This window comes from Acipenser ruthenus, chromosome 6 (genome assembly GCF_902713425.1).
Source record: "Acipenser ruthenus chromosome 6, fAciRut3.2 maternal haplotype, whole genome shotgun sequence".
NCBI lineage: Eukaryota > Metazoa > Chordata > Actinopteri > Acipenseriformes > Acipenseridae > Acipenser > Acipenser ruthenus.
In genome coordinates this window covers 17,298,098-17,318,588 of record NC_081194.1, presented here as the reverse complement: position 1 = coordinate 17,318,588, position 20,491 = coordinate 17,298,098, and the positions used below count along the sequence as shown (strand labels likewise).

The 20,491-nt window shown below is 38.2% G+C and overlaps 2 protein-coding genes across 3 annotated transcripts; one reads left to right on the top strand and one right to left on the bottom strand.

Annotated features, from left to right (window-relative positions):
- Window positions 1-742: 742 nt before the first annotated feature.
- LOC117410868 (pantetheinase-like) lies at window positions 743-8,456 on the bottom strand. The gene is made up of 7 exons (XM_034017774.3): window positions 8,195-8,456; window positions 7,775-7,905; window positions 7,129-7,321; window positions 3,336-3,627; window positions 2,063-2,433; window positions 1,140-1,310; window positions 743-903 (listed from the first exon to the last, which is right to left on the bottom strand). Exons 1-7 carry the CDS (start codon window positions 8,438-8,440, stop codon window positions 790-792), a joined length of 1,518 nt encoding a protein of 505 aa, XP_033873665.3. The 5' UTR covers window positions 8,441-8,456; the 3' UTR covers window positions 743-789.
- Window positions 8,457-8,851: 395 nt separating this feature from the next.
- On the top strand, window positions 8,852-19,362 carry LOC117410410 (protein LEG1 homolog). Of its 2 annotated transcripts, XM_034016924.3 has the most exons (6): window positions 8,853-9,294; window positions 9,665-9,751; window positions 12,235-12,419; window positions 13,270-13,385; window positions 13,906-14,144; window positions 18,990-19,362. In XM_034016924.3, exons 1-6 carry the CDS (start codon window positions 8,952-8,954, stop codon window positions 19,154-19,156), a joined length of 1,137 nt encoding a protein of 378 aa, XP_033872815.1. In that variant the 5' UTR covers window positions 8,853-8,951; the 3' UTR covers window positions 19,157-19,362. The 2 variants fall into 2 exon arrangements, with proteins under 2 accessions (XP_058881129.1, XP_033872815.1); XM_059025146.1 differs by lacking the exon at window positions 9,665-9,751 and having other exon boundaries at window positions 8,852-9,294.
- Window positions 19,363-20,491: the final 1,129 nt, after the last annotated feature.

The following is a 20,491-nucleotide window of genomic DNA, read 5'->3' as shown; positions in this document are numbered from 1 at the left end:
GTGCAACCAAGGGGGCACATTGCTTTGTGTTGAGTAAATAACACATTTTATTCCATTTAATTATTACAGAACAATACATTTCTTAAAGGTAATTACTTGGAAAATACGAATATCGGCACACCCCTACTGTGTAGTATGGCATTGACTACTGGTTAATGAACACACATTCCAAATCACAGTTCCGATATAAATCCTAAGTAAGGTCTATATGGCAAAAGGCTGGAAGTATGTATTAGAAAAATAGTTTATGTTTATGAACATACTAAAACATTGTAATTACATATGCAAAATTGCTCAATGAATGTAAATATTTCTAAATACTGCATTAACAAACAATGCAATCAAATGCAATAAAGAAAACCTTTATCAAGATTGCAGCAAAGGCAATCGCTAGGGGCACAGTTTTCTTAAAGGGAATATCAGTTGCTCCTTATTTGCTAACAGCTTCTGACTCCCACATTTTCTTCAATGGTTAGCACTAACCGAATTTCACCAGCAACCAGCTCAAACTCCCTTCATGTTTGCATTTTACAGCAAAATCAGGCCTATTACTTCAAACCTGTTTCTTATTTGAATTTTTTAATTTTTTTTTATACAACATATATGGATATATTCTTCCTTGTAAAGCCTGTTGCCTCTGGGACTACCATGTCAAATGTGATGTCACTTCATTGTATTTGTTATTCAGTTCTACTCTGGTAAAGCTAGAGACTGTGAAATGGAAGAAAAAGACAGCACGCTGTTTTTATTATATAATGGATGTTTTATTAGCATAATGAATTAAATATTTCAAACAATCCATGTAACATCCTGGTCTTTTTCATACCATCTTCCAAAGAGAGTGACACTTAGAACAGGTTTGGAGGTTCCATTTTCACTTCTAAGACGACCATCATTTAATACCTGAAAAAAAAAAATAATAAAGTAGATTTCAGGAAAGGATACCATTTTTAAAAAAAGTGTTTATAACAGTTGCAGGGGAAAGGAAAAGTTTCTTATGATGTGTATGACCAAACAGCTGTCCAATGTTGTGCTAAACTTGTGATTAAAAGCATAAAATAAACATAACCAGTCTTTTCGTTTCATGAAGGACTGAAATAACAGAAGAGGAAGCAACAGGAAAAACATTATTGTCTTACCTCAAATTCACCTGGGGCCAAGTGCACACCACTGAGCAGGACTTCTGGAAATACATACTTTGTACCAAATCTGCCAGACAGTGAGAATTTTTCAAATTCCGTCGAAGCATTCTCTACAGGTTCCCCACAGGTTTTCAAGTCAGGGTTCTTGCATTTCACTAAAGTACATACCTGTGTCAGAATACATGTAGAAAGACAAAAACGTCACATGTATGAATTGGTAAAGAACAAAGGTCATGTGAGTTGCCTACGTTGGGGGTAAAAAAAACCTACATACATTAAAACCCTTCATTTGAACTGCAAAACAAACAAATGCAGTTATAGTCACGATTTGAAACATGACACATGTTTTAAAGTAAACTACTGTATATATATATGTTGAGAAATAAAATATTTATTGTAGCCTACTTGTCTGAAATGTCATACTTTCTTGCAAATAGTAAACTTTTCATCAAAATCTTTATTTGTGTCTTTTTTCCCACATGTTCAACAAACTGCTTAAAGAGTAAGTAGCGGGGTTCTGAAAAAATAGCGTTATACGTCCCCACGTGTTGCTACAACTGTTTAAATAACGTACCTGTAATTGTTCTTTTCATTGTTAACATCCTGACAACTTTTTACACTTATAACTTTAAAGTCTGTTTCAAAATAGCTGCTGTATTGCACTGGGGTTTGAGAAATCACTGCGATTAAAAAAAAAGAAAACCCTTAAGAACAAGTCCTCTGGCTTTTCTTTTCCGTACCACATCATGGATCGTTATTGCTGTGTTACCTGTTTGACAATGTGGGCAATAATCCTTACACTATCAGTGCACTAGAGCGTCCATTTTGAAAAGAGCTTTGGACTGCATATGACATACGGAACTGCATATGACAGTTCCATATGATAAATACAGTATTTTTCGTGGACTGTTTGACATTACCTGTAAGTAATACTGTCCCGCAACTGTATGGAGTCCATCAAAAGCACCCAATGCATACAATTCATCTTCTTGTTTTTCTTTCATGGAATAACTCAAATGGCAGCACAGGTCTTTTTGACAGACACTAATGTTTTCTTGAGCCTCATTTAATGTAATAAAAGTATACACATCTTGGAAAATAGTTCCATTAAAAACAGCATTGTCTTCAGAGACTGTATCCAAGCCTGCTGCATAGAGGCTCCAGTTCACAGCAGTGTAATGTGGGGATAGCTTGGGATGGATGTCTAGTTTAGCAATCAGCAGATGTCCATTATCTGTTTCTGCATCATAGTGGTATGCTATGGCCTTGTCTGGTGCATATATTCCACTTCCTGAAAACAGCAATTCAAGCAAGTTATAAAAGTATATAAAAAGAAATATTTTTTTAGGTATTGTAATGTAACAGGGCCAAGAAGGTCAAACTGGCTGCAAAGCATCTCACCCTGGCACTTGTCAAATATTAATCTTGCCAGATTTTACCTAAATGTTTATTTTACACTTTGATTTCATTTGTATTTTTCAGATGTAATTATTGAAATGTATTAACGCCTCTGACAAGATGTTTAAAGGGATGGTCTCTTTGGGGCTTATAAATGTGCACTCAATGGCTTCATTGAAAAGGCAGATTTTTGTTTTGTTCTTAAAACCTGTGTGGACAGAAACCACACATGAAAAAAAAGAACATGATATTGGAGCAAGTTATCAGCATAAAAATAGTTATTTTAACTAAAAAAAAAAGGGCAATGGCAGAGAGAGAGGGAGAAATGGTGTAAATACCTCTGGATCTCAAAAGGGAAAAAGGAGAGCAGAGTTAATGAATGCTTAAAAGTCAGGAAAACATAATCATTTTGAGGCACAAAAAGCAAGAACAGTTAATTTCTGATGATGCAAGTTACTGAATTTATAGCAACATTTTTAAGTGTGACAAAACCGTATTTTTTGTATATAGTTTATGCAGTATCATTTTTAGACTGCTTTGCTACCGATTACTAACCAGAAAAGATTACAATAAACAGTGCAAGACTGTCCAGGCTACCAACCACTTTAAGACACTGTTTAGCTGAAAGGGGGGCACCATTTGTCCACTGCATAGGGCCCTGGATTATATCCTGTAGTCCCTCCTCCAGACTGCTTGGCAAGTCACTCATTTTTTATTTGTATTTACAGTTTTTACTTTAAATCTAAAGCTTTGGAACACAAAAATGAAAAACTTGTTTATATGTTGTAATCGTACCTGTCATGTTCATGGTGGTATTATGAGTATTTGCAGCTAAGAAATTGACCCCCATACCCATAGCCCACGCTGAATGGAATTCAATAGCAGTTAGATGAGGAAGCAAATTCATCCATGCTGTAGGAAACAGGACACTGTCCACTTGGAGGTGGTCAACCAGATGCACAGCAGGATTGTAGAACAACACGTCAAAGCAGGTAAAAATGCCAAAAGTTCCAAATGTAGTATTAAATGTTACAAACTCGGGTTCTGCAGGCTGATCAAACTGGCTTTCTCCTAAGAAAAGATTGTACTGAAAAGAAAAACAAAGAAACATGTAAAGGAAACAGAAAGAAACAAATACATATGTACAGTGCCTTGCGAAAGTATTCGGCCCCCTTGAACTTTGCGACCTTTTGCCACATTTCAGGCTTCAAACATAAAGATATGAAACTGTAATTTTTTGTGAAGAATCAACAACAAGTGGGACACAATCATGAAGTGGAACGAAATTTATTGGATATTTCAAACTTTTTTAACAAATAAAAAACTGAAAAATTGGGCGTGCAAAATTATTCAGCCCCCTTAAGTTAATACTTTGTAGCGCCACCTTTTGCTGCGATTACAGCTGTAAGTCGCTTGGGGTATGTCTCTATCAGTTTTGCACATCGAGAGACTGAAATTTTTGCCCATTCCTCCTTGCAAAACAGCTCGAGCTCAGTGAGGTTGGATGGAGAGCATTTGTGAACAGCAGTTTTCAGTTCTTTCCACAGATTCTCGATTGGATTCAGGTCTGGACTTTGACTTGGCCATTCTAACACCTGGATATGTTTATTTGTGAACCATTCCATTGTAGATTTTGCTTTATGTTTTGGATCATTGTCTTGTTGGAAGACAAATCTCCGTCCCAGTCTCAGGTCTTTTGCAGACTCCATCAGGTTTTCTTCCAGAATGGTCCTGTATTTGGCTCCATCCATCTTCCCATCAATTTTAACCATCTTCCCTGTCCCTGCTGAAGAAAAGCAGGCCCAAACCATGATGCTGCCACCACCATGTTTGACAGTGGGGATGGTGTGTTCAGGGTGATGAGCTGTGTTGCTTTTAAGCCAAACATAACGTTTTGCATTGTTGCCAAAAAGTTCGATTTTGGTTTCATCTGACCAGAGCACCTTCTTCCACATGTTTGGTGTGTCTCCCAGGTGGCTTGTGGCAAACTGTAAACGACACTTTTTATGGATATCTTTAAGAAATGGCTTTCTTCTTGCCACTCTTCCATAAAGGCCAGATTTGTGCAGTATACGACTGATTGTTGTCCTATGGACAGAGTCTCCCACCTCAGCTGTAGATCTCTGCAGTTCATCCAGAGTGATCATGGGCCTCTTGGCTGCATCTCTGATCAGTCTTCTCCTTGTATGAGCTGAAAGTTTAGAGGGACGGCCAGGTCTTGGTAGATTTGCAGTGGTCTGATACTCCTTCCATTTCAATATTATCGCTTGCACAGTGCTCCTTGGGATGTTTAAAGCTTGGGAAATCTTTTTGTATCCAAATCCGGCTTTAAACTTCTCCACAACAGTATCTCGGACCTGCCTGGTGTGTTCCTTGTTCTTCATGATGCTCTCTGCGCTTTAAACGGACCTCTGAGACTATCACAGTGCAGGTGCATTTATACGGAGACTTGATTACACACAGGTGGATTCTATTTATCATCATTAGTCATTTAGGTCAACATTGGATCATTCAGAGATCCTCACTGAACTTCTGGAGAGAGTTTGCTGCACTGAAAGTAAAGGGGCTGAATAATTTTGCACGCCCAATTTTTCAGTTTTTTATTTGTTAAAAAAGTTTGAAATATCCAATAAATTTCGTTCCACTTCATGATTGTGTCCCACTTGTTGTTGATTCTTCACAAAAAATTACAGTTTCATATCTTTATGTTTGAAGCCTGAAATGTGGCAAAAGGTCGCAAAGTTCAAGGGGGCCGAATACTTTCGCAAGGCACTGTATATCCATTTCACTCATCTAAGGAAGCCATCATGCAATATATAAAATATTGTTTGTTGGTTTTTATTACGGCATGAAAGATTTCACAATGCTGACCTCTGGTATGCACATGCTGTATTACTGCACACAGGGTGTTGTTTTTAGGTTTGAAATGAGAGTATAGAGTTTCCCAAATTAGGAAATCAAAGGAGGTGGGATTTAGAATGAACCTGTGAAAAGGTCACAATCTCTGTAAAAGCATTGACATATAAATATTGTGAAACTGCCCAAACTGATTGTACACATGGCAAACACACCATCATAAAAAAGAATGGATAACAGACTTAATGAACTTTGTACCTCTCATAATCATTAGATAATTAAATTGTATCCAATAATAAATGAACAAGACAGGTTCTCGAGCCAAGTGACTTATATAAATTGACAGGGGAAACTTAACATTCAGTCAGCACTCACATATCCGACCCTGTAAAATTTTGACTTCAGTGACGGTTAAAAGAATGTGACCCATATCTGACTATTTCATTTTGGCCCATTCCAACCCTTGTTCATTTTTCAGGGAACACAAAAAAAAATACAATGTCAAAAATATATAGCTGAAAGACTGTGTTTTAAAATAAGTAAGCTTCCATTTAGATGTACTGTAGCTGGTTTTGTTAGTACAGTACTATATTATCAACAGAAGAAGTATTTTAATTCAGAACGAGATGACTGTGAACATGTCCAGTGGTTAAAGAAAAGGGCTTGTAACCAGGAGGTCCCCGGTTCAAATCCCACCTCAGCCACTGACTCATTGTGGGACCCTGAACAAGTCACTTAACCTCCTTGTGCTCCATCTTTCGGGTGAGACGTAATTGTAAGTGACTCTGCAGCTGATGCATAGTTCACAAACCCTAGTCTCTGTAAGTCACCTTGGATAAAGGTGTCTGCTAAATAAACAAATAAACATACTTTTAAATCTGGTACATATTGTAGCAGTATGTAAAATTCCCCACTAACGACCCAAAAGCAAAATGAAATCTAAATGTTACCCATGCACAGAACTGCATACAATGTAAAAGGCAATGCAATTTAGCAAAAGATTAAAAAAAAACAACAACACAGGTTCCATAATTAAAACAGTATCCAAAGTCAGTATTCAACATTTCAGAATATAGTGCTTGATAAGGCCCTAATGTCACAGTTCACTTGCAAATGAAAATGCACAAAAGCGACTATTATAGCATCAAAGGGTATGAATACTTTTGAATTAGCATTTTTTGAGTTTTGCAAAAAAAATACTGAAATAATTCATTGTAGACATCTATTTCTTGTAACTTTTTTCCCTCATCCACAAAAGCAAAACTTTTGCTACAAAAGATTTTTCCTAAAATTCTTTGTTTTCGAGAAATTTCTAGAAATTATAAATTTCCATTGGGGTATTTGACTACAACTGTATATAAAATAAAAGGATAATAAGTGTTCCTAATAGTTCATTTATTAAACTACAATATTCTCTGCCAAAAAGCAACCTCCATTGCTATTGAATGTCTGCTTGGTGACTTGGCCATTTTCTCTCTCAAAGCACAATAACATTATGATTCAATTGTTCAACCCTATTTTCAATACAGCACTAATTCAACAGTTTTGAAATGTTATTTTTGAATTTGAAATACCTGGTGTGTTCATCTTTAATATAAGTCATTTAAGAAGTTAATGGCCCTACCTCCTTTTAACTTTGGGACCTGGGATAGCTAATGAACAATTACAGCTACAGTGCATTGTATTTTTTTTCCTCATAATTTCTAAGATAGTCGAGAAGCATAAACCTTACCTTGTGATACCGAGCAACCAATTTTCCATCTGAAGCAAACACTACATCAGTGTTATATTGATAGCGACCATCCTTTGGACATTTAGGATCAGTTGCATTGCATGGTTTAATGTCTCCAACATTGGCAGCAACATAAATAGAGTTATTCTTTGCTATACAGCTAAGTCTGACTTGTACTGGAGCTCGGCCAAACCTGACATCATAAAAAAGGGGGAAATATATTTCAATTTCTTACATAGTCACCCATATAACTTGCAGTAGTTTGATGATGGCTTAGTTGACAGTACAGTACGCCTGACTCCAGGTCACAAATTAGAAATAATAGCACAGTACAATCTTCTTTGAAGAACTTGAGAATCCAATAATACTTAGTTGCACTTTGAGTGCTTCCTTTTTTAATTATTATTGTATTATTACTTGCACTGTAACACTTGAAATGTATTTGCTTACGATTGTAAGTCGCCCTGGATAAGGGCGTCTGCTAAGAAATAAATAATAATAATAATAATTATACAACACCTGTTGTATAATTCCAACACCTGTAAGTCGCCTTGGATAAAGGCGTCTGCCAAATAAACAAATAATTATGTAATAATAGAAAATACTGCAAATCTGTTTAATGGCTGTCATAATGTAATAACAGTACCTGTCAGGCTCGGTGCAAGGAGTCCAATTAATATCTGGGTCTGGAATATTTTCAAGATAAGGTAAAATGGCCTCTCTGTTAAAAGACCAACCGTAAATCCCATCTTCTGGTGTCACAATTATCTGTGCTCCCTAAACAAATGCAAAATACTTGAAAAAAGGACAGCTAGGATGGAGATTATTTATGGCACTTTCAGTCTGTTCCAACAAGTTATTTTTCTAATCAGATCCTAATCAGTAAGTTAAGATATGGGTGGAACAAGGTACTGGACTGAAATGGACTGGGAAATAAAAGTGAGTACCACTGCCCTAGACAATGAGAGATTAGGAAGTACTGTATGGGATCTATACAACAACAAATCTTGTTTTTCTGAGGGGAAGTAGTTCATACGAAATAAAAAAAAATAAAAAAATGAAATACCTTTTTAGCAGCTTGTTTGACTGCATCTTCCAAAACATTCAAGTTTAGATTCATTGCAGACAAGGCCTCTTCCTGAGAAACGGGTCGATCCTGAACACTGGGCAATTTGACGGCATGTTCATAAACTGCTGCAAGATACGTATCTGCAGAAGTAAATCTGTAGATGAAAAAAAGGCAGAAAAAGGTATTAAAGCAAGCATGTAAAGCCATGATTGACATTACACTGGTTACTGACCATTGACGCATTTCTAGAATGAGACAGGATTTATAAAGGCACCTTCCAAAGTCCATTTCTTATCAAGTTATCATTTCGGGTAAGTGGTTATTACGACACACTTCTGGAAGTTCACTGATGGAAAACAAGTTCTTCTTAGTGAATCATTTTTTTATTAATGTCAGTTTTGTCAGAGTTAATGATATTTTATTTTTGGTTGAGAAAAAGGCTCACGTTTCCAACAGTACCACTTGTGTTTTGATATTTAATGTGTTTTGATATTTACAAAAATCAATCTTCTGCAGGTTATCTGAGATGATGGTTAGGTTTACAGGCCATTGACATGTAATCGGGTTCATTCCCCTATTGAATAAATATTTCAAGATACAGTGCTGTAAATGACAGTACTGACATACTTGCAAGTTTAAACACATGCTGAACAAATGATAACAAATGAATTGCTTTAACTGAAAAGATAATTTCAGCATACCACAGTTCAAAAGTCAGTGTTTCTACCAGCATAAAAGAGATGAAATCCAACAGATGTACAGTAGTTTATTGGTTTGCTCAAAAATGGTCATAAGCTATCTGTTTGGGACAAGCAAGGTTCCACTGTTACTTTTACTGTTTCTGCATGCAGAGGGAAGTGTTGGCCATGTTGGTTACCCTCCTCCTCCTCTCTGGAAAGATGTGCCAGAATCGCTGGATGAATTTACTTCACAGAACAACAAAATTGTCATCAACCCATGGAACTATATAGAGAGAATGGGAATGTACAAATTATTGCTTAATGCAACAGCTAAGTACATGACTTTCCTGGGCCCAAATAATACAGGCAATGTGCTGTGGGGGTTGCCTTTGCAACACGGATGGCAGTTTCACACAGGTATGGAAATATTATCTGGTTTTATTTTATATTTAAGTAACAGTCGCAGCTCCTCATAATGTTGTGAACATGTTCAAATGCACACCTCTGTTCACTGATTTTGATATTGAATTTTGTGTGGTTAATAGGTTAATAACATCAGCTGGATTTTTACAGTTAAAGAGTGGGAGTATTTAGATCTGTCGCTGTTTAGATCGTTAAAATAAACTGTCAAGTAAACAATATGAAAAGATGTCAGTTTATCCTACAAAAATCAGAAAAGTAGGGGAAGGGTCCTTATAAAAATTGACACATTTCTGTAAAAATAGGATTTATTACCAATATACAGGTATATACATTTCATCAATATATTTATATATCTTTCTTTAAGGTAGATTAGCTGATCCTACTAATACTTCATCCTGTGGTACTCAAACCGGGGATCATTTGTGCATCTCTGTCAAGAGCTGGTGGGCCTGTAAGTATTGATTATTTTTAAAAATGTCTTGGTATGGGGCTCCTGAGTGACGCATCCAGTAAAAACACTTACATAGAGTGCAGGATGCACCCTATAGTCTGGATGTCGTCGGTTCGAGTCCAGGCTATTCCTTTGTCGACCGATATTCCTTAGCCGAGCGCCTTAGCCCGGGGGGAGGGAGGGTTAGGTCGGCCAGGGTGTTCTCGGCTCACCGCGCACCAGCGACCCCTGTAGTCTGGCCGGGCACCTGCGGGCTTGCCCAGAGCTGCGTTGTCCTCCGCTTCGGAGGACAGCGTGTGCTCATCTTCGCCGCTCCCAAGTCAGCGCAGCTGTGGTAATGGTGAGCCGAGCTTAAATAATAATTGGATATTCTAAATTGGGAGAAAATAATAATAATAAAAATAAATAAAAATAAAAAAAGTCTTGGTATTATTTGGTAGCTTGTATTCTTGAACCTAACCTTGTTTGGTGGTTTATGAGTTTGTTCTGCGATAGAGTTTACTCATTTGAACTCAGTGAATACAAGCTGGGGGTAGCAGATACAGTAAATGCTGCTTGGGAGATTATCCAGAGAGGCAGTTTAACTACCTTGATTAAGAAACCTCAGGCAATTAGGTTCTCAGTACTACTGTACTATACAGTGCCTATAGAAAGTATACACCCCCTGGACCTTTTTCACATTTTGTTGTGTCAGTGCCTCAGAGTTTCATGCATTTAAATGAGGATTTTGTTCCACTTTTCTACCTTATCTACACACCATTCTCCACACTGTTAAGGGGAAAAAAGGTTTTATTGAGAAAAAAATTATATTTTAAAAATACAAAACTTATGGTTTGGTTGAGTCTTGCTTTGAAATGCACTACCCAGCAGTGGGAACCTACAGGAACTGCTGAATTTATCCTGAAAACATGTGAATCCCAACAATTTAATACAGGTGGAGGTCACTTAACTTGGTGTGTGGTTTTGAAGGTGATTGGTTACACCTGAGCTAATTTAGGATTACTATTACAAGAGGGGTGGACACTTATCCAACCAAGCTATTTCAGTTTTTATTTTTAATTAATTTTCTACAGCTTTCTAGAATATTTTTTCACTTGGAAGTTGTGGGGTAGGATGTGTAGATAAATGAAAATAAAAACTATTTTAATGCATTTTAATTCCAGGCTATAAGGCAACAAAAGGTGAACATTTTGAAAGGGGGTGTAGACTTTCTGCAGGCACTGTATATGCCCTTAGAGTTTTACATTCTTTAAACTCTAACTCTTAATAGTGGCTAAGTTAGAAACAGCCAGATATGCTCCATGTAACAGAGGAAGCATGTGCTGTTTACAGGGAATCGCAGCAGATGATTGGTCAGCTGCGGTTCCTTGAGCGGCTGGTGGGCGTGTCCCAGCGGAGCATCTTGCTATGAAAAGGATACCCTGACACACCCCCGGGCTGAGAGCCAAGACCAAACAGGTCTGTACTACCATGACAACAAGGACTTCTCTGTTTTTAACAACCAATCAACGAATGTGCAACCGGGATTGGGGTTTTGCTGAAAAGGATTAGGGATTAGTTTAGGCTATTTTTAAAGTATTGTTAGCAGGGGTGGTCAGCATGACCTCCTTCTCAGTTTTGTATTTCTGTTTTATACACGGTTGTGTATTGCCGCCTACGACCAATGCCCATGGCCTGTGGCTTTCTTGTGTGCTAAAAAAGAAAAAAATCTCAATAAATGTTGTGCACCTGAGGGGATTTCAAAGACAGCTTTCTTGTGTCTCTCCCGTCTGTCAGCAGATCACCCACACTCCTGTACAAAAAAAAAGAACAAAAAAGAACTTGTACAGTATGCTCCACAACCTTTTCTTTGGCTCTGGAAACTGTCAATACTGTCAGTTGCCTGCAAGAATCCCACTGTGTCACATTCTTAAGAGTGTTTCATTAAACATTGAAAAATATTATTCTTCTTTTAAAAGCAAAATACCGTAGTAATAGATGGAGCATTTTGCATCCAAGGGAAGATTGGTCTTAATAGGTGAATGCATTTTGTTTCAACAATGTATGCCCCTGTGTCTTGTTTAACTTGACTGTTTTTGTACTGTACCGTACATGTCATTATTTTTCAGGTAGTAGATGTACTGACCATACTGTTTGACATGTTCTCTGAATTTTAATATAAATAGGGAATTGCCATAAGTACATAGACAACCCCAACTGACTTAATTATGACAGGTCTTTACACAAACATATTCTCTTTTAAAGTTAATGGATAGTACCATGCAAGCAGCAAACAAATGGCTTTATAATAAGCATCATTATAAAAGGCTTATTATTCTTTGTGTAGTATTAAGCAACATATTGACAACACAATGTAAATTAGACATTTCTTTTTTGCTTTTACAATTGTCTGTTAATCTCTGGAAAATAAATGAAAACATAACACATACATTATTAATTTTGAATTTGAAATCTGTAACCTTAAACTTGTATGCTTTTCCTAGGTATAAATTACTACTTCGCTGCCATCCCATTCCTGGCTGCTATAGAAACAGGCCTTTTTGAGGATTGGCCTGTTGAATTTGAGATTTTGCCACCGGAAGAGATGGCAGATGACTTCTGCTACACAGTTTCAGGCTGCCACTCACTGATTCCAGACATGATGATTAAATGGAAGGCCTTTTTCGAGGTACTAAATGACTGTTGGATGCATACCTATGTTGAGATGTCAAACTCAGGTTTTCAAATTAGATTTATAATATTGGTAACTTTATTATTACATTACGCTCCATAATACCGCACAACCATCTTTCTACAGTAGTGTACACGTTTCCATAAAAATACCCAAATACCAAGGTGTTTATCTTACGTTGGGTATTTTTGGTTTCTAAGTACTTACAATCTTTTCATCATTGTATTTATTCATGGAGATTAAAGTTTTTTTTTTTTTTGTTTTTTTTTTAACCCAGGTTAGCCTGAAAGTGAGGTCACTCCACTCAAACCCGAACCCTATCAGCTGAATCTGTTTATATATTCTATAATGTGTGCATTATATTCAGATCAATTCCCTGTAAAAGATAGCAGTTACAATATTTGACCACTAGGTGTTATTAAAGGCTAAGTAAAAATCACATTTGACAAGTTTATCAAGAGGCTTCCTATGTTAGTCACATTATTTTTTTTTGTACATAACTGCCATATAGCTTTATAGTACTTCTAATTACAAGAGCTTTAGTGTGAAGTAATTAAATGTAAATATATTTTAACAATTGTTATTATTGCTTGCAGTGTTGCATGATTTTAGGAGCATGTATTTTAGAATACATAAAATCCCCGAGGTTTGATTATTTGTAATTAGTCAGACCAATACATTTAGCACAGATACTTGAAATAAAATTAAAATGGGCCTTTTGAGTGTATTTGTTATGACAAGTCCCTGTATGTCTTCCTACATGTGTCTTTGGAATGCAGATTGCACTTATAAATGAAAGATGTGGTGAACTGGAACAAATAATTTTCTTTATCTTCATTCAATACAGCATCTGAAAAGAAGTAGTTCTAAAAATCAGGATACAGAAAATCAAGATCAAATCTTGTATTACATGTGGATTGCACACAGAGCATCGATACTGGCAGTACCTAAATTCTCAGAACGGTGTGTAACATTTAAATTAATCATTAATATTTAAAGATGTGTCAACCTATTCAATTATTATTATCTGAGCACCATCATGGATAGTTTAATGTTAATGCTACCACCAGTACTACCAGTAATTACCAGCACAATCAAAAATATTTTCTTTTCTTTTAGTTTTGTAAACTGTTTTTCAATGTTTTTATTCATGCCAGTGCTACTGTTTACTCTATTTTAAAGCAGATATAAACTTGATACCTAAGTCCATCAAAACACTACATCTATGTTTTTTTGTTTATTTCAGAATTGAGACTACAAAGCTTTAATGCATGAGTTGTTTAAAGAATATTTAGCAAAGTCTGTTTATTAACATTTCCCTGAAACTAGACTATTGGCATTTTCTTTAACAGTAAAGAACGGTTTGATAAATATCAAACTCATTTTATCATAAAAACAGCCCATGAGTTAAAGCCTTGTGATTAGAACCAGTGGTTTCATAAATGTGGTGGTATTTAGAATAACTGGAATACTTATGTTGCAGCCTAAAATATATCTCTGGACCTGAAGCGAGCTTTGGTGTCAACTGGGCCAACACTGTTGAATTTATTGCTGCTACTCACTTTCACACCAACTACGAAGAGACCAGTCGGTTCCAGACACGCTTGCCCCAGAGAATACTTGTGGATGGTGATAATGCCCCCTACATTGAGGACCTCAGTGCTGAGGAAAACCATACCCTTGTCATTTTCTACTGGATCCAAAGGATAAACACATTTTTAGGTATGGACCTGTGTAACAGAAATTATTATTATTATTATTATTTATTTATTAGCAGACGCCCTTATCCAGGGCGACTTACAATTGTTACAAGTTATCACATTATACAGATATCACATTATTTTTACATACAATTACCCATTTATACAGTTGGGTTTTTACTGGAGCAATCTAGGTAAAGTACCTTGCTCAAGGGTACAACAGAAGTGTCCCCCACTGGGGATTGAACCCACAACCCTCCGGTCAAGAGTCCAGAGCCCTAACCACTACTCCACACTGCTGCCCTAGCACTGTATTGCACTGTTTTCAAACAACGGGTTGCCCTTTTCATTTTCTAAACAATTTTTGTTCCCATCCTTGGGAGTTGTGAACAATATTTAACTGAATGCGCTGGTGCACAGATTTAATAATAAATAAAAAGTTTAAACAAAACAAAGCACTTACTCAAAATACAAACAAAATGGCAACATGGCCAAAACAGACAGACAAAACAAACACTGGAGAAACACTAAATAAAACAAGTATCGCGCTGGTGTAAAACCAGCACGAATAGCAATTGTATTTATCTGTCTAAAGCTTACTCCCAACTTTCTCTCCCATTCTCTCCGCACTGAACACCCAACTCTGAGTGATTCATGCCTCTATATATACAGCTGTGCCAGGACTCAATTGCTAATTAATCATTCACTTGAATCCCGGCACATAACACAAAACACAAAATACGCATAAGGGGTGGGGCACTCCGCCACATATCTCCCCCCTTGTGCGCAGCACACATGGCCTCATAGGCCACCTCCCCCCTTAAAAACCCAGCAGTCCCGGTCATAGTCCTGGCGCCAGGAACGGAGGCCTTAATGGGCCCATGGGCGACAATGTTGTCCATGCAATCCTGTCAGTGGAAATGCTGCTCTTGCATAGGCTGGCTCCTCCAGCCGGGGTAATGCTGACAGGGGAGCAAGGTCCTCCTCCACTGGCACCGCTGGCAGCGGAGAGGCTGACAGCGGGTTGGCACACTCTGGCAGCGTTAATGCTGCTAGTGACAAGCCTGGCAGTGGCAATGCTGGCAACGGCATGCTGTCAGCAGACGTGCTGACAGCACCAAGGCTGGCTCCTCCAGCAAAGGTAGTTGTGGCAGTGCAGTGCACTCTGGATGTGGCGTTGGAAGCGGCCATGCTGGTCTCAGCATGGGACACTCCGGCAGTGGTGGTGCTGGCAGTGGTAATGCTGCCCTCAGTGCGGGACACTCCAGCAGTGGCTGCAGTGCTGCGTACTCCGGCAGTGGTGGTGGTACTGGCAGTGGTAATGCTGTCCTCAGCGCAGGACACTCCGGCAGTGGTGCCAGCGCTCCATACTCCAGCAGTGCAACTATTGTAGGTGGAGGTAGTCTCCTCACCTCTCCCTCTTCTCTGTAGCCGGCAAGTCCCTTCTTTTGGGCTCCGGCCCCAGAATTTCTGGCAGCGCAACTGCTGCGAGTGGGGGTGGTGTCCTCAACCCCCCAGGCGGTGGTGAACTGGTCTCCCAGACGATGACGAGCAGGCCTCCCCAGGCCACCACGGGCATTGCAGGCATGGCAGCCCCAGGTGTTACAGGCTCGACAGCCCTAGGCATTGCAGGCACGTCAGCCGTAGGCAATGCAGACTCGGCAGGCTCAGGCAGGAGCTTATCCTCGAGAGGTAGCTTCAGCTCCTCTGGTGGTGGAGGTGGGAGCAACAAAGAGGTCTCCCTCTGGTCGTAGAGGTGAGAGCAACAAGTGGTCTTCCTCTGGTGGTGGAGGCAGGAGCTGCAGGTAGTCTCCCTCTAACGGTAGAGGTTGGAGCAGACGGTAGTCTCCCTCTTGTGGTGGAGGCCTCCTCTCCCTCTAACACTAGAGACTGGTGCGGCTGTCCCTCGGCTGCTGGGGACTGATGCTTCTTTTCCTGGAGGAGGGGGCAGTTGACCATGAAGTGGCCCCACTCCCCACAAGGCCTCGAGAGCGCTGAGGTAGGCATCCCAGCTGCCCTCCTGCTGTGCCTGTGGCACCAGTTCCACTTCCTGCCACAGGGAGGCTTGGTCAGATGAGACGTGCCCAACCTTGCCACAGCGGAAGCACCACTCTTCTCCTTCCAGGCAGGTGAGGAAGACGTGGCAGAGACGTGGTGGGACTAGCGACCGGCCCCACGCTGCTATTGCCTCACCTTCTTCTGGCTCTTTCTACCCAATTTATTTTTTATACCTGCACTTCCTGGTCTGAATCTCCAGGGGGCGCTATCCCACTCCGACACCATATGTGACCTGGGTGGCTTAAGGGTAACGTCAGGTCAGGTTATGAATTGAGATCAACATCAGACTGGTGTAATGAATGTGCTGGCGCGCAGATTTGATAATAAATAAAAAAGTTTAAACATAACAGAACACTTACTCAAAATGGCACGATGGCCAAAACAGACAGACAAAACAAACACTGGAGAAACACTAAATAAAACAAGTATCACGCTGGTGTAAAACCAGCACGAATAGCAATTGTATTTATCTGTCTAAAGCTTACTCCCAACTTTCTCTCCCATTCTCTCCGCACTGAACACCCAACTCTGAGTGATTCATGCCTCTATATATACAGCTGTGCCAGGACTCAACTGCTAATTAATCATTCACTTGAATCCCGGCACGTGAACCGATTTGTTAAATCCCTGTGCCTAAATACAAATATACATTTTAAATCACTCGTGCTACATAGCCCAATATACAGTATACCCATTGCACCAATATATACACACCAACCATAACACCCCACATACAACATAAAACACAAACTACGCACAGGGGTGGGGCACCGCGGCACACAGGTGCTCTGACTTTTCTGTTCTGTACCACACCATGAATCGTTATTGTTGTGTTACAATGTGGGCAATAATACTTACACCATCAGTGCACTAGAGCGCACATTTTGAAAAGAGCTTTGAAACAGGCTTTAAAGTTATAAATGTTAACAATAAAAAGAAAAATTATAGGTACCTTATTTAAACAGTTATAGCAACACGTGGGGACATGTAACGCTATATTTTTTGGAACCCTGCAACGTACTCTTTAAATGCAGTTACAATGTAAGTATTTCAAAATACATATAAAGCAAAAAACATGGATGTAGCTTATTACAAAGGGTGTCTCGATGGCTACAGAACATAATGAAAGTTTGCATCGAAATGTTCCACATTTTGTTCCACAAATACTAGTTAAGAATCACTACAGGGGATCCTATGGGTCTGTGTTTCTTAAATGCGGCTACACCCAAGTAGACACACAGTAATCCCCTACAGTAAGCTTTCATTCAGCCCAATTGGATGGCTGTTGTCATTGTTTGGGCTTGCATTCTTATAACCCCCACTGCTTCACTTTATGTTAGCTTCCTGCCATATTAAAGTATAATGCGGCCACCAGAAAGTGTAACACATCTTTTGTTCTGAGAACCACTGTAGTTAGTCATGACATGTTACATAAAGTCTGCTAAGAGGAATACAGACTACAAGCACCCTCGTGTGGCTTAAAAATATATAGAAATAGTAAGCAGTCATTTTTGAAAGGGAAAAGGAAAGGGTGATTTTTATAATGGCTTTAGAAGCGGAAATAATATGTTACTCTTAACTAAGTGTTTATTCATAATTGAAATGCATAATGTTTATATATAAATAACCACATCACACGTATGGCAGTAGATCAATCAAGGCATATAGGCAATGAAATGCTACAGAAATGATAAAATGGCATACATCTTATACCTCAATTTTGGAATTTACTGCAGAGAAATACAATACATTGTATAGCTCTTTTATTTTGTCTTGTGACAATATAGGGTAATAATCTAAATTATTTTGAAGCATCTGAAGAGTGTATCTGAATTTGACTGTGCTTTTAAAGCCTTAGGAATGTTTTTGGGTAGTTTTGCAAAGCTTTCTCTTTGATATTTTAGTTCATAGAATAATTTATTTTATTTGTGTCCCCAGTCAGCTAGCTACAACTCAGCCATAACTTAAACAACAGGTTCACAGAACACACAAACCCTGCCAATCAAGTATGTTAATCAAATCAAGAAATGTTTTCAGTAGACAAGGTCACCTACAAAGACTGTGTACCTGTCAGAAAGAAATGATTATCAGGACATAGGCTTCCAAAAGTTTGGACATCACATGTAGGCCCACTAGTGACTGAGAAGACTGAAGGAATCAGAAAAGAATAGAAACAACAAATTAAGATAATTAACTTAAGCAGGGTACAATGCACATATCATAATATATATATATATATATATATATATATATATATATATATATATATATATATATATATATATATATATAATGACTTTTGGCTTGTATAGTGTGATATAAATTGGGGTGATTGAGATCATCAATGTGTAAGAAGCTTGTATTAAAACTTACTGGTTGCTAATGTGTTCAACGAATCTTTGAAATGTCTTTGTTAATTATTTCGGGGTTAGAATATTTCCTTTGAAGAATCTGCTTTACAATTTGACCACAAAGACAACCTCTGTATGCATACAGTAACAGCTTTTTATATGACTGACAGGATTAAAAACACAGATGTGGCAGAATTTGCAATGATCATGTCAGGGCCATTTTTATAATATCAGTTTACATTGCAAAGGCAAGGTTTTACTACTGCACCAATTCTTTATTTTCATGAGATCTGTACTGCTTCTGATTACAGGTGATAATGCTATTGATTCAACAAGTCACTGTTATATTGCACCGTACATTCTGCAATTTTTATACAGTCTGTTTTTATGAATGCCAAAGACTGCATAAGGTTTGAGGGGCACTGTTTATTAACACAATACAAATGACTAATTTAAAGGAGGAGGCTTGCTGAAGCTGTGGAGACGGGCTATGTGCACTGAACCAGGGAGAGCAAAGGGCCGACATCTGCTGGAGAACATGGCGATGAACCTTAAGTTTGTCCCGTCTGGAATTTATTATGTTATGGTTCAGCTGAGCAGAAATCAAGCCTGCCCTGATCATTAATAGTCATGTACTAGGAGCACTGAAGTTTTCCTATCTGCAACCAATTTACATTCAAATTAATCCTACAAGAATGTGTTCATAAATAAAATGTAAAACATAACAAAAATTATGAAAATGCACTTGGGACAATCAAAATACCATAACAATTCATTATAATATTGTCTCCACAAATGTACAAGCATTAAATGTAATTTGTTGACGTACTATACACTGGTAAGTGTTTTCTTTAAAAACGTTTGAAGCATATTGTGTCAATATGACTGATGTTTGTCTAGTTCATAAAGGGTGTGAGTATCATTAGAAACATACATTTATTCTGTGAGGAATTAGACTGGGTGTATTTGTAAAAAAAGTGGTAACATTGATTTGCTTGAAACAGACAACATTTTATAAATACAGAACAAAAGACAGTTGTATACAGAGAGAGAGAGAGAGAGAGAGAGAGAGAGAGAGAGAGAGAGAGAGAGAGAGAGAGAGAGAGAGAGAGAGAGAGAGAGAGCGAGCGAGCTTAACCCAGGTAAAAACCAAAAACCATTCAACTTATAACAAGTCACCAAGTATTGCACAATTGCTACATCCAGAACTCACAACACATTTGTCATTAATTTTCTTTAAGTACATGTAGCTGGCTTATTTTTACCCTTTGTTTCTAAAAAGTATTTTTAGGATGTCATCAGGAGTAAACCCAAAGGCAACTTTCAATAAAGCTACTTTTACAGCATTACAAAGCTGCATGCAAATACTGTAGGGCTTTCCGCTCTTCTGCAACTGCTGTAAAAAGCCTCAATATCCTGTTAAAACTGTGGCTCTGAAAGTTGTTTGATTAATAGAGATTGGCAACAAAACGTGTGTTTTACATTAATATCATTATCATGTGAAGTACTGCAAATCAGCACATCAGGACTTTGTACTTGTTTGTTTTATTTTTTATTTCAGTTTATTTCCAGCCTTTTCCTAGAAAGTCATTAACCTCAAATCAGCCGTAATACAGCACACATAGATTCAAGGTAGCTCATGTCAACTGCTAAAGCCTCTGTATTAAAAATGCTGTTTGTATTATAAACACAGGCAGCATCTTGACTGAGCTAATGTCGCCCATGCCTAGTTCCAAACCTTTTTGCATTCACTAAGTTGCATATTATCTAATGTGCATGGTGCAATAAGGAAAGTAAACAGTGTAGTGAAGAAAGTATTTACTGATAGTGAGCAATATGCAACAATGGATTAACTTTCTAACAGTTATTGCCTTCTTGTCAAAAGATGCCAGTAGCCTGGAGTAGGACAGCTTCACAGTTCTTCTTAGACTGGAGCTCATAATAAGGACATGCTACACAA